Source organism: Saccopteryx leptura, chromosome 3, assembly GCF_036850995.1.
Source record: "Saccopteryx leptura isolate mSacLep1 chromosome 3, mSacLep1_pri_phased_curated, whole genome shotgun sequence".
NCBI classification, from domain to species: domain Eukaryota; kingdom Metazoa; phylum Chordata; class Mammalia; order Chiroptera; family Emballonuridae; genus Saccopteryx; species Saccopteryx leptura.
In genome coordinates, this window is record NC_089505.1 from 284,050,589 (window position 1) to 284,069,714 (window position 19,126).

Below are 19,126 nucleotides of genomic sequence, written 5' to 3' on the forward strand. Positions count from 1 at the left end.
ACCCCTTGCTCGAGCCAGTGACCTTGGGTCCAAGCTGGTGAACTATTTTTTTTTTTTTTTGCTTAAGCCAGAGGAGCCCACGCTCAAGCTGGTGACCTCGGGGTCTCGAACCTGGGTCTTCCACATCCCAGTCCGATGCTCTATCCACTGCGCCACCGCCCAGTCAAGCAGCAGTTCCATTTTTTGAGGAAACTCCATGTTGTTTTCCATAGTGGCTGCACCCATCTGCATTCTCACCAACAGGGCATGAGCATTCCTATTCTCCACATTCCTGAGAACACTTGTTTGTTGATTTGTGATGACAGCCCTTCTGACAGGTGTGAGATGATACCTCACTGTGGTTTTACTTTGTACTTCTCTGATGATTAGTGATGTTGAACATCTTTTCACATGTCCATTGGCCATTTTTACTCTTTGGAGAAGTGTCTATTCAGGTCCTATGCCCATTTTAAAATTGGTTTGCTTGGTTTTTTGCCTGACTGGGTGGTGGCACAGTGGATGGAACGTTGGACTGGGATGCAAAAGACCTAGGTTCGAGACCCTGAGGTCACCAGCTTGAGCATGGGCTTATCTGGTTTGAGCAAAGCTCACCAGCTTGGACCCAAGGTCGCTGGCTCAAGCAAGGGGTTACTTGGTCTGCTGCAGCCCCACGGTCAAGGCACATATGAGAAAGCAATCAATGAACAACTAAGGTGTTGCAACAAAAAACTAATGATTGATGCTTCTCATCTCTCTCCGTTCCTGTCTGTCTGTCCCTATCTACCCCTCTCTCTGACTCTGTCACTGTAAAAAAAAAAAAAAAAAAAAAAAAATTGGTTTGCTTGGGGGTTTTTTTGGTACTAAACTTTATAAGTTCTTTATACTATACTTTATAACATACCTTATAGTATTTTGGATATTACTATACTTTATAATATTTTGGATATTAACCCTTTATCAGATGTATCACTGGCAAATATGTTCTCCCAGTGGGTTATCTTTTCATTTTGTTTTTGGCTTGCTTTACTATGCAAAAAAATTTTAGTCTAATGTAGTTATGTTTATTGTTTTCTTTCTTTTTTTTTAATTTTTTTTTTCATTTTAGAGAGAGGAGAGAGAGAGAAGCGAGAGGGGGGATGGTGGAGAAGCAGATGGGTACTTCTTCTGTGTGCCCTGACCGGGAATCGAACCCAGGACTTCCACATGCCAGGCCGATGCTCTACCACTGAGCCAAGCTTATTGTTTTCTTTTGTTCCCCTTTCCCAAGGAGATATATCACAAGTCTAACAAAATTTAAGTCTTTAATCCATTTTGAGTTTATTCTTGTGTATGTTGTAAAGAGGTAGTCTAGTTTCATTTTTTTTTCATTTATCTGTCCAATTTTCCCAGCACCATTTATTGTTCAATAATAAAGACAATCTGTTCAGACTGTCTTTACCCCATTGTATGTTCTTGCCTCCTTTGTCACATATTGACCATAAAGGCATGGGATTTCTAGGTTCTCTATTCTCTTCTACTGATCTCTTTTTGTTTTAATGCCAGTACCATGCTGTTTTGATTATTATGGCATATTGTAGTATAGTTTGATTAACAGGTTGCATACCTCCAACTTTGTTCTTCTGTCTTAAGATTGCTGAGGCTATTTGGGGTCTTTTGTGGCTACATATACATTTTTTGAATATTTGTTCTAGTTCAGTGAAATATTTTTAATGTTGATTTAATTGATTTTTAGAGAGAAAGGAGAGAGCAGGAGAGAGACAAGAATATCTGTCCCTGTATGTGCCCAGAACAGGGATCAAATCAGCAACCTCTGTGCTTCAGGATGATACTCTAACCCAGTGGTCCCCAACCCCCGGGCCGCAGACTGGTACTGGTCCGTGGGCCATTTGGTACCGGTCCACAGAGAAAGAATAAATAACTTACATTATTTCCGTTTTATTTATATTTAAGTCTGAACGATGTTTTATTTTTTTAAAATGACCAGAATCCCTCTGTTACATCCGTCTAAGACTCACTCTTGACGCTTGTCTTGGTCATGTGATACATTTATCCATCCCACCCAAAAGGCCGGTCAGTGAAAATACTTTGACATTAAACCAGTCCATGGCCCAAAAAAGGTTGGGGACTGCTGCTCTAACCTACCGAGCTATCCTGCCAGGGCACTGCGAAATATTCTGAGAGTAATTGCATTGATTCTGTAGATTGCTTTGGGTAGTATAGACATTTTAATGATGTTAATTTTTGCTATCCATGAACACAGTATATGCTTCAACTTATTTATATCTTTCTCAATTTCTTTCTTCATAATTTTCCAAGTACAGATCTTTTACTTCCTTGGTTAAATGTATGCCTAAGGGCCCTGGCCAGTTGGCTCAGTGGATAAAACACTGACCTGAAGCACCAGAGCTTGTGGTTCAACCTCCAGTCAGGGCAAACAGGGGAAGCAATCAATGAGTACACAACTAAATGGAACAACTAAGTGAAACGAGCTGATGCCTCTCTCTCTCTCTCTCTCTCTCTCTCTCTCAAATCAATGGGGAAAAAATTTTTTTTAAGTGAGAGGAGGGGAGATAGTGAGACAGACTCCTGTATGTGCCCCAAATCCTGGCAACCCCTTTCTGGGGCTGATGCTCACAACAACCAAGCTATTTTTAGTACTTGAAGTTGACATGCTCAGACCAACCAAGCTATCCTCAGTGCCCAGACTGATGCTGTAACCAATCAACGAAATAGCTGCAGGAGGGGAAGAGGAAGAGAAGGGAGAGAGGAAGGGGGAGAGAAGCAGATGGTCACTTCTTTTGTGTGCCCTGATCAGGAATCAAACCCAGGATATCCATACACCAGGCCAATACTCTATCCATTGAGCCAATCGGCCAGGACTGTAAACTTTAAAAAAAAAAATATTTCTAGGTACTTTTTTGTTGTTTTGCAACTGTATACGGGATTTTTTCTTAGTTTCTCTTTCTGATTGTTCATTATTGGTGTATTAAAATGCCATCTAGCCTGACCTGTGGTGGCGCAGTGGATAAAGCTTCAACCTGGAATGCTGAGGTCGCTGGTTCAAAACCCTGGGCTTGCCTGGTCAAGGCACATATGGGAGTTGATGCTTCCTGCTCCTCCCTTCTCTCTCTCTCTCTCTCTCTCACTCACTCTCTCCTCTCTAAAAAATGAATAAATAAAGTTTAAAAAAATGCCATCTATATCTGAATATTAATTTTTTATCCTGCTACTTTTCTCAATTCATTTATCAGTTCTAGTAGTTTTCTGATGGAGTCTTTAGTTTCCTATATACAGTATCATGCCATCTGCAAATAATGACAGTTTTACTTCTTCCTTTCCAATCTGAATGCCTTTTATTTCTTCTTCTTGTCTGATTGCTGTGCTAGAACTTCCAGTACTTTGCTGAATAAGAGTGGTAAAAGTGTACATCCCTGTCTTGTACCTGATCTTAAGGAAAACGCTTCTAGTTTTTCCTTTTTAGGTATCATGTTGGCTGTGGGTTTGTTATATATGGCCCTTACTTTGTTGAGGCATGTTTTCTCTAGCCCCACTGTGCCGAGAGTTGCTATCATAAATTGGTGTTGGATTTTATCTAACACTTTTTCTGTATCTATTGATATGATCCTATGATTTTTTTTTATCCTTCATTTTGTTTATGTGGTATATCACACTTATTGATTTGTAAATACTGTACTAACCTTAAATCCCCAGAAGAAATCCTACTTGACCATGGTTATGATTTTTTAAAAATTGATTTGAGAGAGAGGAAAGGGGAGAGAGAGACAGAAACATCAATCTGCTTCTGTACATGCCCTACCCAGGGATCACACCGGCAATCTCTGGGCGTTGGGATGATGCTCTCTAACCAACTGAGCTATCTGGCCATGGCAGTTATGGTCTTTTTAATATATTGTTGGATCTGGTTTGCTCATATTTTGTTGAGGATATTTGCATCTATGTTCATCAGGAATATCGGCCCTTAATTTTCTTTCTTTATCGTGTCTTTATCTGGTTTTGGAAGTAGAATAATTCTGGCTTCATAAAATGACCTTGGGAGTCTTCTGGAATAGTTTGAGAAGGATAAGTGTTAGTTCTTTGAATGTTTGGTAAAATTTGCCTGTGCAGCAATTTGGTCTAGGACTTTTGTTTGCTGGAAGTTTTTTGACTACTGCTTCCATTTCATTATGTGTAATTGGTCTATTCAGATTTTCTGATTGTTCCTGATTCAGTTTTGTAAGATTATATGTTTCTAGGAATTTATCCATTTCATCTAGATTATCCAATTTGTTGGCATACAGATGTTCATAATTTTTTTTTGCTTGTAATATTTATTCATTTCATAAAACTCATTATTCCTTGATAAAATAGTACATTTTAATTCCCTCATGTTTGTTATTGCAATGAACAAACATATAATGTAAAGAGAAAAAATGCCAAACAACCAGGGTAACAACTTGTATTGTTTTTTGTCAGGTGTTATTTAATATTTTTTCTTTAGTATTTTAAAACTTTCTTATAACATAATCTAGTTTTGTGTACCTTTTATTAGATGTTCAAAGCATTTTCTTACAATCTTTTGTATATCTGTGCTGTCAGTTGTTCTTTCTCCTTTCATTTCTGATTTTATTTATTTGGATCCTCTTTTTTCTTTATAAATCTGGTTAAAGGCTTGTCAATCTTGTTTATACTTTCAAAAACCTGCTCTTGGTTTCAATGAGCTTTTGTATTATTATTATTTTTTTAGGTTCTATATCATTTATTTCTGCTCTAATTTTTATCACTTCCTTCTACTTACTCTTACACGGCTTTGTTGTTCTTTTCATAGTTCTTTTAGATGTAAGGTTAGATTGTTCATTTGTAAACCTCACTGTTCTCAAAAATTAATTTTTTAAGCCCTGGCCGGTTGGCTCAGTGGTAGAGCTTCGGCCTGGCGTGCAGGAGTCCTGGGTTCGATTCCCAGCCAGGGCACACAGGAGAAGCGCTCATCTGCTTCTCCACCCCTCCCCCTCTCCTTCCTCTCTGTCTCTCTCTTCCCCTCCCACAGCCAAGGCTCCATTGGAGCAAAGTTGGCCCAGGCGCTGAGGGTGGCTCTATGGCCTCTGCCTCAGGCGCTAGAATGGCTCTGGTTGCAACAGAGCAACGCCCCAGGTGGGCAGAGCATCGCCCCCTGGTGGGCATGCCAGGTGGATCCCAGTCAGGCACATGCAGGAGTCTGTCTGACTGCCTCCCCGCTTCCAACTTCAGAAAAATACACATACAAAAAAAATTAATTTTTTAGTACTTAAAATATGCAAAGCCACTAAGTAGTTAATACAGAGTGTAGTAAAGTTATAGTGAGAATCATCTATTAGACCAGAGTTTTATCTTTTCCCAACTCAAGCCCCTATTTAATCAAACAAAAATTCCCTTGTCATTAGTATCTGAAACTTCAGAAATCAAACTATCATGACTCTCTTGATAACATGAAGTATTATAAATAATACATACAACTAAGAAATGCTATTCCGAGCACCAGATCCAAGTTGGCGGCTAGCAGGAGGCTGATGAAGGAGCTTGAAGAAATCCGCAAATGTGGAATGAAAAACTTCCGTTAACATCCAGGTTGATGAAGCTAATTTATTGACTTGGCAAGGGCTTATTGTTCCTGACAACCCTCCCTATGATAAGGGGGCCTTCAGAATCGAAATAAACTTTCCAGCAGAATACCCATTCAAACCACTGAAGATCATATTTAAAACAAAGATCTATCATCCCAACATCGATGAAAAGGGGCAGGTCTGCCTGCCAGTAATTAGTGCTGAAAACTGGAAGCCAGCAACCAAAACCGACCAAGTAATCCAGTCCCTCATAGCACTGGTGAATGACCCCCAGCCCGAGCACCCACTTCGGGCTGACCTAGCTGAAGAATACTCTAAGGACCGTAAAAAATTCTGTAAGAATGCTGAAGAGTTTACAAAGAAATATGGGGAAAAGCGACCTGTGGACTAAAATCTGCCACAATTGATTCCAGCGAGTGTGAGCAGAGACCCCGAGCAGTGCATTGAGACACCCCGCAAAGCAGGACTCTGTGGAAAATTGACAGGTGCCACCGCCTGGTGTTCGCTTGTGGCAGTTACTAACTTTCTACAGTTTTCTTAATCAAAAGTGATCTAGGTAACCTGTAAAGAAAGGATTAAAAATTTAAGATGTTCTAAAAAAAAAAAAAAGAAAGAAAAAGAAATGCTATTCCTTTATTTATGTATTAATATGTACCACTTAATCCTCTATCCCTTCCTCCACCCTAAAAATAAATCACTAACTAACCTGACCAGGTGGTGGCACAGTGGATAGAGAGTCGGCCTGGGACACAGAGAACCCAGGTTCGAAGCCCCGAGGTCACTGGCTTGGCGTGGGCTCACCAGTTTGAGTGTGGGGTTGCTGGCTTGAACAAGGGGTCATAGACATGATCCCATGGTTGCTGGCTTAAGCCCAAAGGTCGCTGGCTTGAGCAAGGGGTCACTAGCTCTGCTGTAAACCCCCCCCCCCCAATCAAGGCACATATGAGAAAGCAATCAATGAACTACTAAGGTACCGCAATGAAGAATTGCTGATCCTCATCTCTCTCCCTTCCTGTCTGTCCCTCTCTCTTATCTTTCTCGCTAAAATTAATAAATAAACAAATCACTTACTAATTCCTGGAACAAGGTACAAGTGCTCAATAAATACTTGATAATAGCACATGAAGAAATTATACATACTAACAATTTATTGTAAATCAACTCAAAATACCTGAATGCTTACCTTCTCATTTTTTATGAAGAAAATACCTGTTTACATGTGTTTTTGTTTCTTTAATTTGAAAAAAGAGAGAAATTACAGAAAATAGTAAAATACCATTTACATTCCAGTGGTGGGAATATTAATAATGTCATATTTGCTTAAAAATTCTTAAAATACAATCTAACGGATATAACAGAAGTTCCTATTTTATACCTCATCCTATTCCAATGCTCCTTTCCTTTCCAGAAACCACTATCATGAACTCAGTGTGTATATTTCTAGTACAGCGGTACCTTGAGATACGAACAGACCAACATACAATTTTTTTTTTAATTTATTTATTTTTTACAGAGAGAGAGTGAGTCAGAGAGAGGGATAGACAGGGACAGACAGACAGGAATGGAGAGAGATGAGAAGCATCAATCATTAGTTTTTCATTGCACATTGCAACACCTTAGTTGTTCATTGATTGCTTTCTCATATGTGCCTCGACTGCGGGCCTTCAGCAGACTGAGTAACCCCTTGCTGGAGCCAGTGACCTTGGGTTCAAGCTGTTGGGCTTTTGTTCAAACCAGATGAGCTCATGCTGAAGCTGGCGACCTCAGGGTCTCGAACCTGGGTCCTCTGCATCCCAGTTCAACACTCTATCCACTGCACCACCTCCTGGTCAGGCAACATATGATTTTTTTTAAGATACGAGCTACAACTCGTTCCGCATTTTTTTCAAGATCCGAGCGAAATTCCAAGATATGAGTCGTGATTCAAGAAGCTGCCACTAGTTGGCGCGTTGGCACACGGGTCCAGTATCAGCAGTTTGATATACGAGTTGACTGACTTACAAGCTCGGTTACAGAATGAATTAAATTCGTATCTCAAGGCACCACTGTACATGTTTTTCTGTTCCTATTCTATTTTTGGTGTTTTCCTTTAACTGTTTTATTTCTATTGTTTTGTTTTTTGTTTTTGTGACAGAGACAGAGGGAGGGACAGACAGTAAAGAAGAGAGATGAGAAGCATCAATTCTCCGTTGTGGCACCTTAGTTGTTCATTGATTGCTTTCTCATATGTGCCTTGACCAGGGGGCTACAGCAGACCGAGTGACCCCTTGCTTGAGCCAGCGACCTTGGGTTCAAGCTGGTGAGCCTCGCTCAAATCAGATAACACCAGGGTCAAGCCAGCGACGTTGGGGTTTTGAACCTGGGTCCTCCGTATCCCAGTCCAATGCTCTATCTACTGCACCACCACCTGGTCAGGCTCAACTGTTTTATTTTCAAAAATTGCACTGCTTGAGATCTAGTTTGTTGTATAGAGATCTAGTTCATTCTTTTTGACTTCTGTATAGTATCTTATATCATCCAGTAACTTATTCAACAACCTAAGTAAAAGATACTTACCATATTTTTCACTCCATAAGATGCACTCCCCCCCCAAAAAAAGTGGAGGGGAAAATGCCTGTGCATCTTATAAAAAGAAAAATATGGTATTTTATTAAATATTTTAACACACCATTTGGTTCAGAATATTTTTTTCTTATTTTCCCCCCTAAAAGTCTAGGTGTGTCAAAAAAAAGCAAACAAACAAAAAAAAACTAGGTGTGTCTTATGCTCAGGTGTGTCTTATGGAGCGAAAAATATGGTAGGTTGTTTCCAGTTTTTCAATATCTTAAATAATGCTACAATAAACATTCTTGTGCTTGTCTCCTTATGTATTCATGCCAGTGTCTCTAGGGTAAGGGTCCCCAAACTTTTTACACAGGGGGCCAGTTCACTGTCCCTCAGACCGTTGGAGGGCCAGACTATGAAAAAAACTATGAACAAATCCTTATGCACACTGCACATATCTTATTTTAAAGTAAAAAAACAAAACGGGACCAAATACAATATTTAAAATAAAGAACAAGTAAATTTAAATCAACAAACTGACCAGTATTTCAATGGGAACTATGCTCCTCTCACTGACCACCAATGAAAGAGGTGCTCCTTCCGGAAGTGCGGTGGGGGCTGGATAAATGGTCTCAGGGGGCTACATGCGGCCCGCGGGCCATAGTTTGGGGACCCCTGCTCTAGGGTATATAGATGGCCTGACCTGTGGTGGCGCAGTGGATAAAGCATCGACCTGGAACGCTGAGGTTGAGGATTTGAAACCCTGGGCTTGCCGGGTCAAGGCACTTAAGGGAATTGATGCTTCCTGCTCTATACTCTCTCCTCTCTTTCTCTCTCTCTCCCCTCTCTAAAGTGAATAAATAAAATCTTAAAAAAAAAAAAAGGTAGAACAGATGAGTCACAGCTCATCACTTATTCTCCATTCACCAGAAACCTATAACTTGCTTTTTACGAGTGCTTGTATCAGGCCCTGGCCGGTTGGCTCAGTGGTGGAGCGTCGGCCTGGCGTGCGGGGGACCCGGGTTCGATTCCCGGCTAGGGCACATGGGGGAGGCGCCCATTTGCTTCTCCACACCCCCCTCCTTCTCTGTCTCTCTCTTCCCCTCCCGCAAGCCAAGGCTCCATTGGAGCAAAGATGGTCCGGGCGCTGGGGATGGCTCCTTGGCCTCTGCCCCGAGCACTAGAGTGGCTCTGGTCGCGGCAGAGCGACGCCCCAGAGGGGCAGAGCATCGCCCCCTGGTGGGCAGAGCATTGCCCCTGGTGGGCGTGCCGGGTGGATCCCGGTCGGGCGCATGCGGGAGTCTGTCTGGCTGTCTCTCCCCGTTTCCAGCTTCGGAAAAATACAAAAAAAAAAAAAAAAAAAGAGTGCTTGTATCAATTTAAACCTGTAACAGCAGTGTATGACAGTTCTTATTGGCAACATCTGAACCAAAAGTTCTCAGTGCATTCCTGTAGGCAACTGAGATAACTGATTACAAATAAATTCCCACCTCAGTAATTACTCAAGTACCTAATATTTTTTGGTAACAAGTAGTTGATTTACTGCATTATTTAAATCTCCTAAGTCAGCACAATGTAAAATACAAATAGATATTTCTTATCTAAAAGTATAAAACTATGGGAAAAAGGACAGACATATGGGTCAATGGAAGAGAAGAGAAAGTCTGACCTACACATACATCGACTGACTCTGACAAAGACAACTAGGTAATTCAATGGAGAAAGACCCTTCTCAAAAAATGATGTACCCATGAACAAAAACAAAACCTTCATGTGACAAAGATTAACTTGAAATAGATCATAGAACTAAATGTAAAACTTAAAATACTGCCACTTTCGAAAAGAATTTGGTAGTTTCTTATGACATCAACACGTATTCACCACATGACCCAGCTACCCTTTGTATATACGTATTTACCCAAAGAAATGAAAAGATTAATGAACTGTACATGAATATTTATAGCAGTTTTATTCATAAGAGCTAAAAACTGAAAACAACCCAGATGGCCATCATCTATTGAATAAATTACCAAACTGGTACATCCATACACAGAACACTAAGCAATACAAATGAACAAACTACAAACTACAGATACATGTAGCAACATAGATGAATCTCAGAAACATGGTAAGTGAAAGAAACTAGATACTAAAGGCTATAGGGGGTCCTTGGGTTACAACAGTCTCCATAAAAAGTTAAAAAAACTGAGATGCCAGTGTTTTGGCTTATGCTGTTAGCATCATACTCACGGACTATGTCGATGAACTAGTTTGGTTGCACACAGTGGAAGAATATGCAGTACAATGTACAGTACAGTATATTTATGTCCTTTTTCTTTTTCTGTGACTTAGTTGTGTTTTTATGTTATAGATTATGATTTTACAACTGTGTTAGGATAGGTAAGTGACAGGCTAGGGTGTGTTTCAACTTACACTAAAATTCCGGTTACATCATCATCGTAGGAAAGGAACATGTCATAACCCGAGGACACCCTGTATACCAGGGGTCCCCAAACTACAGCCCACGGGCCGCATGCGGCCCCCTGAGGCCATTTATCCAGCCCCCGCCGCACTTCTGGAAGGGACACCTCTTTCATTGGTGGTCAGTGAGAGGAGCATAGTTCCCATTGAAATACTGGTCAGTTTGTTGATTTAAATTTACTTGCTCTTTATTTTAAATATTGTATTTGTTCCCGTTTTGTTTTTTTATTTTAAAATAAGATATGTGCAGTGTGCATAGGGATTTGTTCATAGTTTTTTTATAGTCCGGCCCTCCAACGGTCTGAGGGACAATGAACTGGCCCTCTGCGTAAAAAGTTTGGGGACCCCTGCTGTATACTGTACAATTGATTTCATTTATATGACATTTGGTGAAGACAAAACTATAGGAACAAATCAGATGAGTGATTGCCAGGGTCTAAGAGGAAAGATAGGGGGTTGACTACAAAAGAAAGCTTCTTGGGGCCCTGGCCGGTTGGCTCAGCAGTAGAGCGTCGGCCTGGTGTGCGGGGGACCCGGGTTCGATTCCCGGCCAGGGCACATAGGAGAAGCGCCCATTTGCTTCTCCACCCCCCCCCCTCCTTCCTCTCTGTGTCTCTCTTCCCCTCCCGCAGCCAAGGCTCCACTGGAGCAAAGATGGCCCGGGCGCTGGGGATGGCTCCTTGGCCTCTGCCCCAGGCGCTAGAGTGGCTCTGGTCGCGGCAGAGCGACGCCCCGGAGGGGCAGAGTGTCGCCCCCTGGTGGGCAGAGCGTCGCCCCTGGTGGGTGTGCCGGGTCGATCCCGGTCGGGTGCATGCGGGAGTCTGTCTGTCTCTCCCTGTTTCCAGCTTCAGAAAAAAAATAAAGAAAGAAAGAAAATAAAGAAAGCTTCTTGGGTGATAAAATATTCAATATATTAATTGTAGTGATGGTTATGAAACTGTCAAAATTCACTGAATTACAGCCCCCTAAATTTAGGGCAAATTTTACTGTATGTAAATTATAGCACAATAAATCTAATTTCTAAAAAGTGCAATACTCCAATATTTATGTATAAGAACATTTGTTGTAGCTTGGATTATTATACCAGTACTAAAATTTGTATCACAAGAGTAAGATTAGAAGAGAAAAGCTAGAAAAAAAAAATTATTTTTTTGTATTTTTCTGAAGTTGGAAACAGGGAGGCAGTCAGACAGACTCCCGCATGCGCCCGACCGGGATCCACTTGGCATGCCCACCAGGGGGCGATGCTCTGCCCATCTGGGGCATCGCTCTGTTGCAACCAGAGCCATTCTAGTGCCTGAGGCAGAGGCCATAGAGCCATCCTCAGCGCCCGGGCCAACTTTGCTCCAAGGAGCCTCGGCTGCAGGAGGGGAAGAGAGAGACAGAGAGGAAGGAGAGGGGGAGGGGTGGAGAAGCAGATGGGCGCTTCTCCTGTGTGCCCTGGCCAGGAATCGAACCCAGGACTCCTGCACACCAGGCCAATGCTCTACCACTGAGCCAATCGGCCAGGGCCTAGAAAAATATTTTTAAAAATATCTCTTTCAAGGTTGGAGTTTTCAAAAAGAGTAAAAATCACCAAAATGTAGAAAAGAGAAAAGCCAGCAGTGGTGAGCCTGGCATTTGGGGCAATTTCCTGCTTGAAGCAACTGCCAATTCTAAAAGCAAAAGTGATCAAGAAACTAAGCGGAGCCTGACCAGGCGGTGGCGCAGTGGATAGAGCGTCGGACTGGGATGCCTAGGACCCAGGTTCGAGACCCCAGGATAGCCAGCTTGAGCATGGGCTCATCTGGCTTGAGCAAAAAAGCTCACTAGCATGGACCCAAGGTCACTGGCTCAAGCGAGGGGTTACTCAGTCTGCTGAAGGCCCGCGGTCATGGCACATATGAGAAAGCAATCAATGAACAACTACGGTGTCGCAACAAAAAACTGATGATTGATGCTTCTCATCTCTCTCCGTTCTGTCTGTCTGCCCCTATCTATCCCTCTATCTGACTCTCTCTCTGACCCTGTAAAAAAATAAAATAATAAAATAAAATAAAAAAGAAACTAAGCAGAGCTGTCAAGAAACTCATGGAACCAAGCTGACCAAAAATAAATTCTAGGGAATGTCCAGGAGAAGTAGTGGCAAAGATCCCAGGATTTTGGGGGGGACTCTGTATCTCTGAAGAGTTATGATCTAGGCCAGTCTGCACAAAGACTGAAACCCATACTCAAATTACTTCAATCCCTAATTTTGTGTATGTTTTAAATAAAGTCCAAGGATGAATTATATGAAATTTAAAAAATTATATGAAAATTTATTTTTTCCCTGGTTGGTTGGCTCAGTGGTGGAGCATCAGCCCAGTGTGTGGATGTCCCAGGTTTGATTCCTGGTCAGGGCACACAGGAGAAGCATCTATCTGCTTCTCCACCTATCCCCCTCCTCTATCTCTCTCTCTCTTCCCCCCTGCAGCCATGGCTCAATTGGCTGGAGTGCACTGGGCCTGGGTACAAGGATGGTTCTGTATAGCCTCCATTTCAAGTGATAAAAATAGCTTGGTTGCCAAGCAATGGTCCAAGATGGGCAGAACACTGCCCTGTATGGAGCTTGCCTGGTGGATCGCAGTTGGGGTGCATGGGAGAGTCTGTCTCTCTGTCTCCCCTCCCCTCACTTAAAAGAAATTTTATTTTTTATAAAACCTGGTATTTTGGCCTGACCTGTGGTGGCGCAGTGGATAAAGCGTCGGCCTGGAAATGCTGAGGTCGCCGGTTCAAAACCCTGGGCTTGCCTGGTCAAGGCACATATGGGAGTTGATGCTTCCAGCTCCTCCCCCTTCTCTCTCTCTCTCTCTCTCTCTCTCTCTCTCTCCTCTAAAATGAATAAATAAAATAAAATAAAATTAAAAAAAAAACACCCTGGTATTTTAATATAAACTGACAAGAAATAAATTGAAAAAGATTTTTACACAATATGTCCTTGGTGCTAGATTCTTCAGCCCTACATCATCCTGAGAAACTCTCTTTGATATAACATTTTGGACCTTTACTGTCAAGTCCTACATTCTTGAGGTGATGGAACCACACCTACCTTCATAGGTACCAATGTAATACCTATGAAATCCCACACTTGTCTACCTGCAGGAGCCATGTGAAACATGTTAGGTCATGTTCTGGTTAATCTAAAGAACCACTATTACAACTTTTTCTTTTCTCCCAAGTACCCAAGGGGCCCAGTATTAGCATTATAAAACAGAACCTGCTTAGCATAAAACAAAAAGTATAAAATTATGAGTTTGTTCACCTAAACTCTGTTTCTGGTTCAGCTATGAGTTCACTCTTTAAATTTCAGTTTTCCATATATTCTATATATTATAATGACTATCATAGGTTATCAGTTTTCAAAGGATATTCAACAATTTAATATCCACAAAACTATTTAATTCCTTGAAAAAAAATGAGGGATACATTACATACATGAAAATATATACTTATTTATTCATAACAAATGTTGTCTTAACACATCTCACTAGAGAGGAAGTTTTTCTCAGGTAACATCTAGAATGCAAGGCTGTGCAAATTAACTGGTATCCAATAAATGTTTGCTTTAATGAATAGACCTCACATACTCCTATGTTAGGTAAACAGAATTTGCTGTATTCTTCTCTATTTAAAGTAGTTCGCTTTCAAACTTAGATCTTTATATAAATTCAGTGTCAAAGTTGACTATAACAAAAGAATGGAATTAAAAATAAACATGGTCACCACATTAACAATATTTATAACTATTAAAACAAGAGTTAATTTGGTCTTTATTTCAAGGTACCAAATGTTTCAGTTAACGCCACTAGAATCTGAAAAAACCCACTTAACCTGATGAAATAAAGTGGCTCTCTGGGTCAAGGCACATACGAGAAAGCAATCAATGAAAAATAAAGGTGCTACAACAAAGAATTGATGATTCTCGTCTCTCTCCCTTTCTGTCTGTCCCTATCTGTCCCTCTTTCCGACTCTCTCTGTCAAAAAACAAATAAACAAAGTACATTTAGAAGCTAAGTCAAGCCTGACCTGTGGTGGCACAGTGGATAAGGTGTTGACCTGGAATGTGGAATGCTGAGATTGCTATTTCAAAGCCCTGGGCTTGTCTGGTCAAGACACATAGGAGAAGCAACTATTATTTGATGCTTCCCACTCCCCCCACCCTTTCTTTCTCTCCTTTCTGTAAAATCAATAAATAAAAAGTTAAAAAGAAAAAGAAGCTAGGTCAAGTTGCTGAGGGGAATGGCAGTACATGACATTACAAGCCCCTCCATGGTTTACCATAGAGTTAGGAAACCTTTAAAGACTGAATAACAATTCACTTCTATTTGCTCATATATTATTTAATGCAGTGGAAAAGAGGGAGAACGCAATTAAGTTTTGTATTGTCTAGGACGGCTGAGAAGAAAATAGACGTCAAATGTGAACTCTCTTAAAACTACTAGATTAAGACTAAGGTAAAAACTTTCAACATTCTAAAGGAAAAACTTAACATAGGAAAGAATCATGACAACATAAACTCAGTTTTACTTCATTTTTAAAGGAAAATAAATATGTAACTAATTTGTTTCTGTTTGAACTAATTTATTTTAGTATATGATGCATCAGTTGTAGAATTTAAAACAGTTATCATAGCCCATGCTGACATCCATTTAAGAAACTAAAGCATAAAGCAAAAACCTTTGAATAGAAATATCAGTAAAAAGGTGAAATATGGGGTACATAGATTGCTGAAAGTATTTATACTTAAAAACTAAGATGATTTAAATATACTAGATATAGGCATACATATAATACTAATAGGTCACCAGCATGAAACCCAAGGTCTGAATTCTACTTCTGTCACTTCTTTCTCTCACAGAACTGATTTCTCTTTAAATCAAAAATCTAAGGTCTTCTCTTCTTTTCTTTTCTTTTCTCTCTCTCTCTCTCTCTCTCTCTCTCCTCCCTCCCTCCCTCTCTTTCTTTCTTTCTTTCTTTCTTTCTTTCTTTCTTTCTTCTTTTTTTTTTAAGCAAGAGACAGACAGGAAGGGAGAGAGATGAGAAGCATCCACTCATAGTTGTATCACTTTGTTCTTTAATTGCTTCTCATACTCACTTTGACCTAGGGACTCCATCTGAGCCAGTGACCCCTTACTCAAGCCAGAGACCTTGGGCACAAGCCAGCAACCATGGGATCATGTCGATGACTCCACCCTCAAGCAATTGAACTCAGGGTTTTGAACCCAGAACCTCAGTGTCCCAGGTCAATGCTCTATTCTACTGTGCCACCACTGGTCATGGTAGGGTCTTTTTTTGATACCTAAGTTTTTCCTTGACCTCTCCTCTTACCATACCAGTCAACTTCCATTACAAAGTTTTAACTAAAATTTCCTTTGTTTTCTAACATTCTCTTCCTAAACACAACATTTAATCTACTCTTAAACACAGTTTCTTTATTCTAAAAATCTTTGAATTAGATTAGTAAACTTCAGAAGACCCTATTAGAATAGTGTTCTACAATAAAACAGTGTCTCTCTAGGAAGGAATGATGGTACCCTTTTTCATCTTCCCTAAGAGATCCTTGGATGTTCCTATCAGGTGGTCAAGAATGAAGCAGTTGACAAAATACTTCCTTCCACAAATACATGGTATTCTTTTTTTAAGTGTGTCTCCTTCCTTGAATTCTTACCCTTCACTCTGTCCTTAGGTTCCAAAACCATGAACAACACCTGCCTCTTTCTTTACATCCTACTTCTCACTCCCAGGCCCCACAAAGGAAATAGATTTCAACAAAACTGAAACTTGGCCCTGCCCGGTTGGCTCAGTGGTAGAGCGTCGGCCTGGCGTGCAGGAGTCCCGGGTTCGATTCCCGGCCAGGGCACACAGGAGAAGCACCCATCTACTTCTCCACCCCTCCCCCTCTCCTTCCTCTCTCTCTCTCTCTCTCTTCCCCTCCTGCAGCCAAGGCAAAAGCAAAGTTGGCCCGGGCGCTGGGGATGGTTCCATGGCCTCTGCCTCAGGCGCTAGACTGGCTCTGGTTGCAACGGAGTGGCGCCCCAGATGGGCAGAGCATCGCCCCTGGTGGGCGTGCCGGGTGGATCCCAGTTGGGCGCATGCAGGAGTCTGACTGCCTACCGGTTTCCAACCTCAGAAAAATACAAAAAAACCCCAAAAAACCCACACACAAAAAAATTGAAACTCTAGAAAAGTTTCTGGAGTTGGTAGTGGACAGATAAGTCTACAAATAAAGTGTTTATTGCTTTTTTAAAAAAAATAGAAAGAAAGAAAGAAGGAAAAGAACAACGCAAGTGAGTACTTAACTGAGGTGTAGTCAAGTGTTCCTTGGTAATTAGAGGGAAAGAGAATCTCAGCATATTGGAATTGCTGATGAAAGGAGGGATTTTCAGAACGTTGTAAGACTCCTTCTAACTTCATTTATCATCATCCATAAAATTTTTTCACTACCAATTAGATGACTTTCTTTAATCTTTTGAGCCTGTTTGTTCAACTGTAAAATGCCGACACTAACAGTACCTTTTTCGTCCCACAATGTAACTGAGAGGACTAAAAAGATGACACATGTAAAGCTAAGAGCACAGTGCCTAGTACATAAAGACTTATTACATTTGTTATCTTAAAAGAAATCTGAAGGATGAAGTATATCTTTGCTTTTGTTCAGAAACAAGTCTTTGTTTTAAGTTTTATTGTAAAATGATACTTATACCTTTATCTTATTAATTTAACATTTTAATTTAGAAACTTAGAAGCTTCACTGGAATACTGATTTTGATAAAATCAAATTAACCAGGGGCAAAAGTTTTATGCTAAAACAGAACTTTACTGAAAAATATTTAGGAGTCATTATGTTGATAAAGCAACTATTATGAAACTTTAAAAAAAATGCAAATTCAGCTGTAATCATATGCAGCTGTTCCTTTCAAATTAATTCACTATTTTTTTTTCCTGACCCTACAGTAGTCTGCTTTCATTAAAAGCCTTTAACAAGTCTCAGCTTCTTCGATATCAAAACCTTCTGGAAACCTGGCTCAGAGGAAGCCACACAGTTTACAGTGCTAGAAAGGATCCCTGTGGTCACTCTAGGACAACTGTCACTGTCACCAGCACGTCTGGCTGTCTCACAGGGACCTGGGCCTGGAGAAGTGTAGGGGAAGGCTGGTGTCTGAAACAAAGTCGACAACTAGGGTGCCCTGTAAGGGGAGAGGTTTTAACTGAGAATCGCCCAGGATGAAGGTCTGAGTGCGAGGACGCGGTCTCGCGGGGAGGATCAATTCCAGGGGTGCACCGCCAGCTCCCACAGGAAAGGGACGCAGGTGCTGCCCTTCCTCCGCTGCTTTCTCCCCCCAACCGCCGTCCCTGGCCCCCAGCCCTCCGCTTACCTTTCTCGTCCTCGTCGATGCGCAGGGCGACGGAGATGTACTCGAAGGCCTGTTTGTGGAAGGCTCGGACGCGCTCGGCCTCGCCGCCCGGCACTGGCGCCGGAGGCGCGGCCGAGGCCGGCGCAGCCGGGGAGCTCCTCTTGGAGGCCATGAGGGCGCGGGAGAAGCGCTGGCAAAGCCACACGAAGAGGAGCCCCAGGTGGAAGGCGACTAAACGCAGCAGCGCGAAGCCTACGAACAGCGGGTAGGAGAAGTAGTACAGGTTCCGTTTATGCGGCGACTCCGGCGGAGGGGCCGGCCTGGGGGCGGGACGGGCGGGGGCCAGGCAGGGGGGCGGAGGCCTGGCAGGCACCGGGCTGCTGGGGCCGCCGCAGCCTTTCTTCTTCCCTCGTCCACCCGGAGAATTCATTCACAGCTCCCACTGCCGCAGCCGCCATAACCCGCCTCCCGCAGATCGACGGCGACCAAGTGACGGCAGCGGCCCCTGGGACTGCGAGGGGCACAGACCCCCCGCGCGCCGGCCGGGCCCAAGAGCTCGACACTTGCACGCACCGGCTGCTGGCCCCGCCCCTTTCTCTCTGCACGGTCGGAGCACAACCCCTTCTCTTCTTTCTGAGGTCGGTGGCTTCTGCCCCTCCCTCCCTCCGTTCTCTCAGCCGCCGCTAGTAGCTCAAAGCGCGGCCGCGCGCGCACGCCCTCCAGTCTTTCCCCAGCGCGTGCGCGTACACCGCCTTTGTTGCCCTGAGCGCCTAGTGCGCGTGTGCGCTGTCCGCCACTTGGTCCCTTTCCTGCAGAACTACAGTTCCCAATGTGCAGTTCGGTTTAACGTCATCCTCAAGGACCGTGGGTCAGCGTTCTTCACTAGCCTTGGGAGCTCCTTAGCCGGCAACGTTGTTCATCAAGGTTTCGATCTTCCAGAGTGTCACCATTTTCTTAGGAGTATTTCTTTCAGTATTTTCTGCCAGTCTTCCGCATAAGATAATTAATCTGAGTTCCATCTCAAAAGCAATGGGTACCAATCTGGAAATTATCCGAGAAGAAAGTGATATTAGAAATATACGAAAAAAGATCACAAAATGTTAGTTCAATGAGATTAACTCAAGGATTACAGTCGTTTAACTAAATAGGTGT

At 42.2% G+C, this 19,126-nt stretch overlaps 1 protein-coding gene and 1 pseudogene across 6 annotated transcripts in view; one reads left to right on the forward strand and one right to left on the reverse strand.

The window, feature by feature from the left end:
* The window catches only part of SPAST (spastin), a 75,062-nt gene extending 56,406 nt beyond the window's left edge, over positions 1–18,656 (reverse strand). For 3 of the 6 annotated variants that reach the window (XM_066378573.1, XM_066378572.1, XM_066378571.1), the window contains exon 1: positions 17,996–18,656. In XM_066378573.1, coding sequence (XP_066234670.1) covers positions 17,996–18,404 — 409 coding nt within the window. In that variant the 5' untranslated portion in view covers positions 18,405–18,656. The remainder of the gene's footprint in view (positions 1–17,995) is intronic. The other 3 variants (XM_066378569.1, XM_066378568.1, XM_066378567.1) reach the window with 1 other exon arrangement.
* On the forward strand, positions 247–6,174 carry LOC136397449 (ubiquitin-conjugating enzyme E2 L3 pseudogene; annotated as a pseudogene).
* Positions 18,657–19,126: the final 470 nt, after the last annotated feature.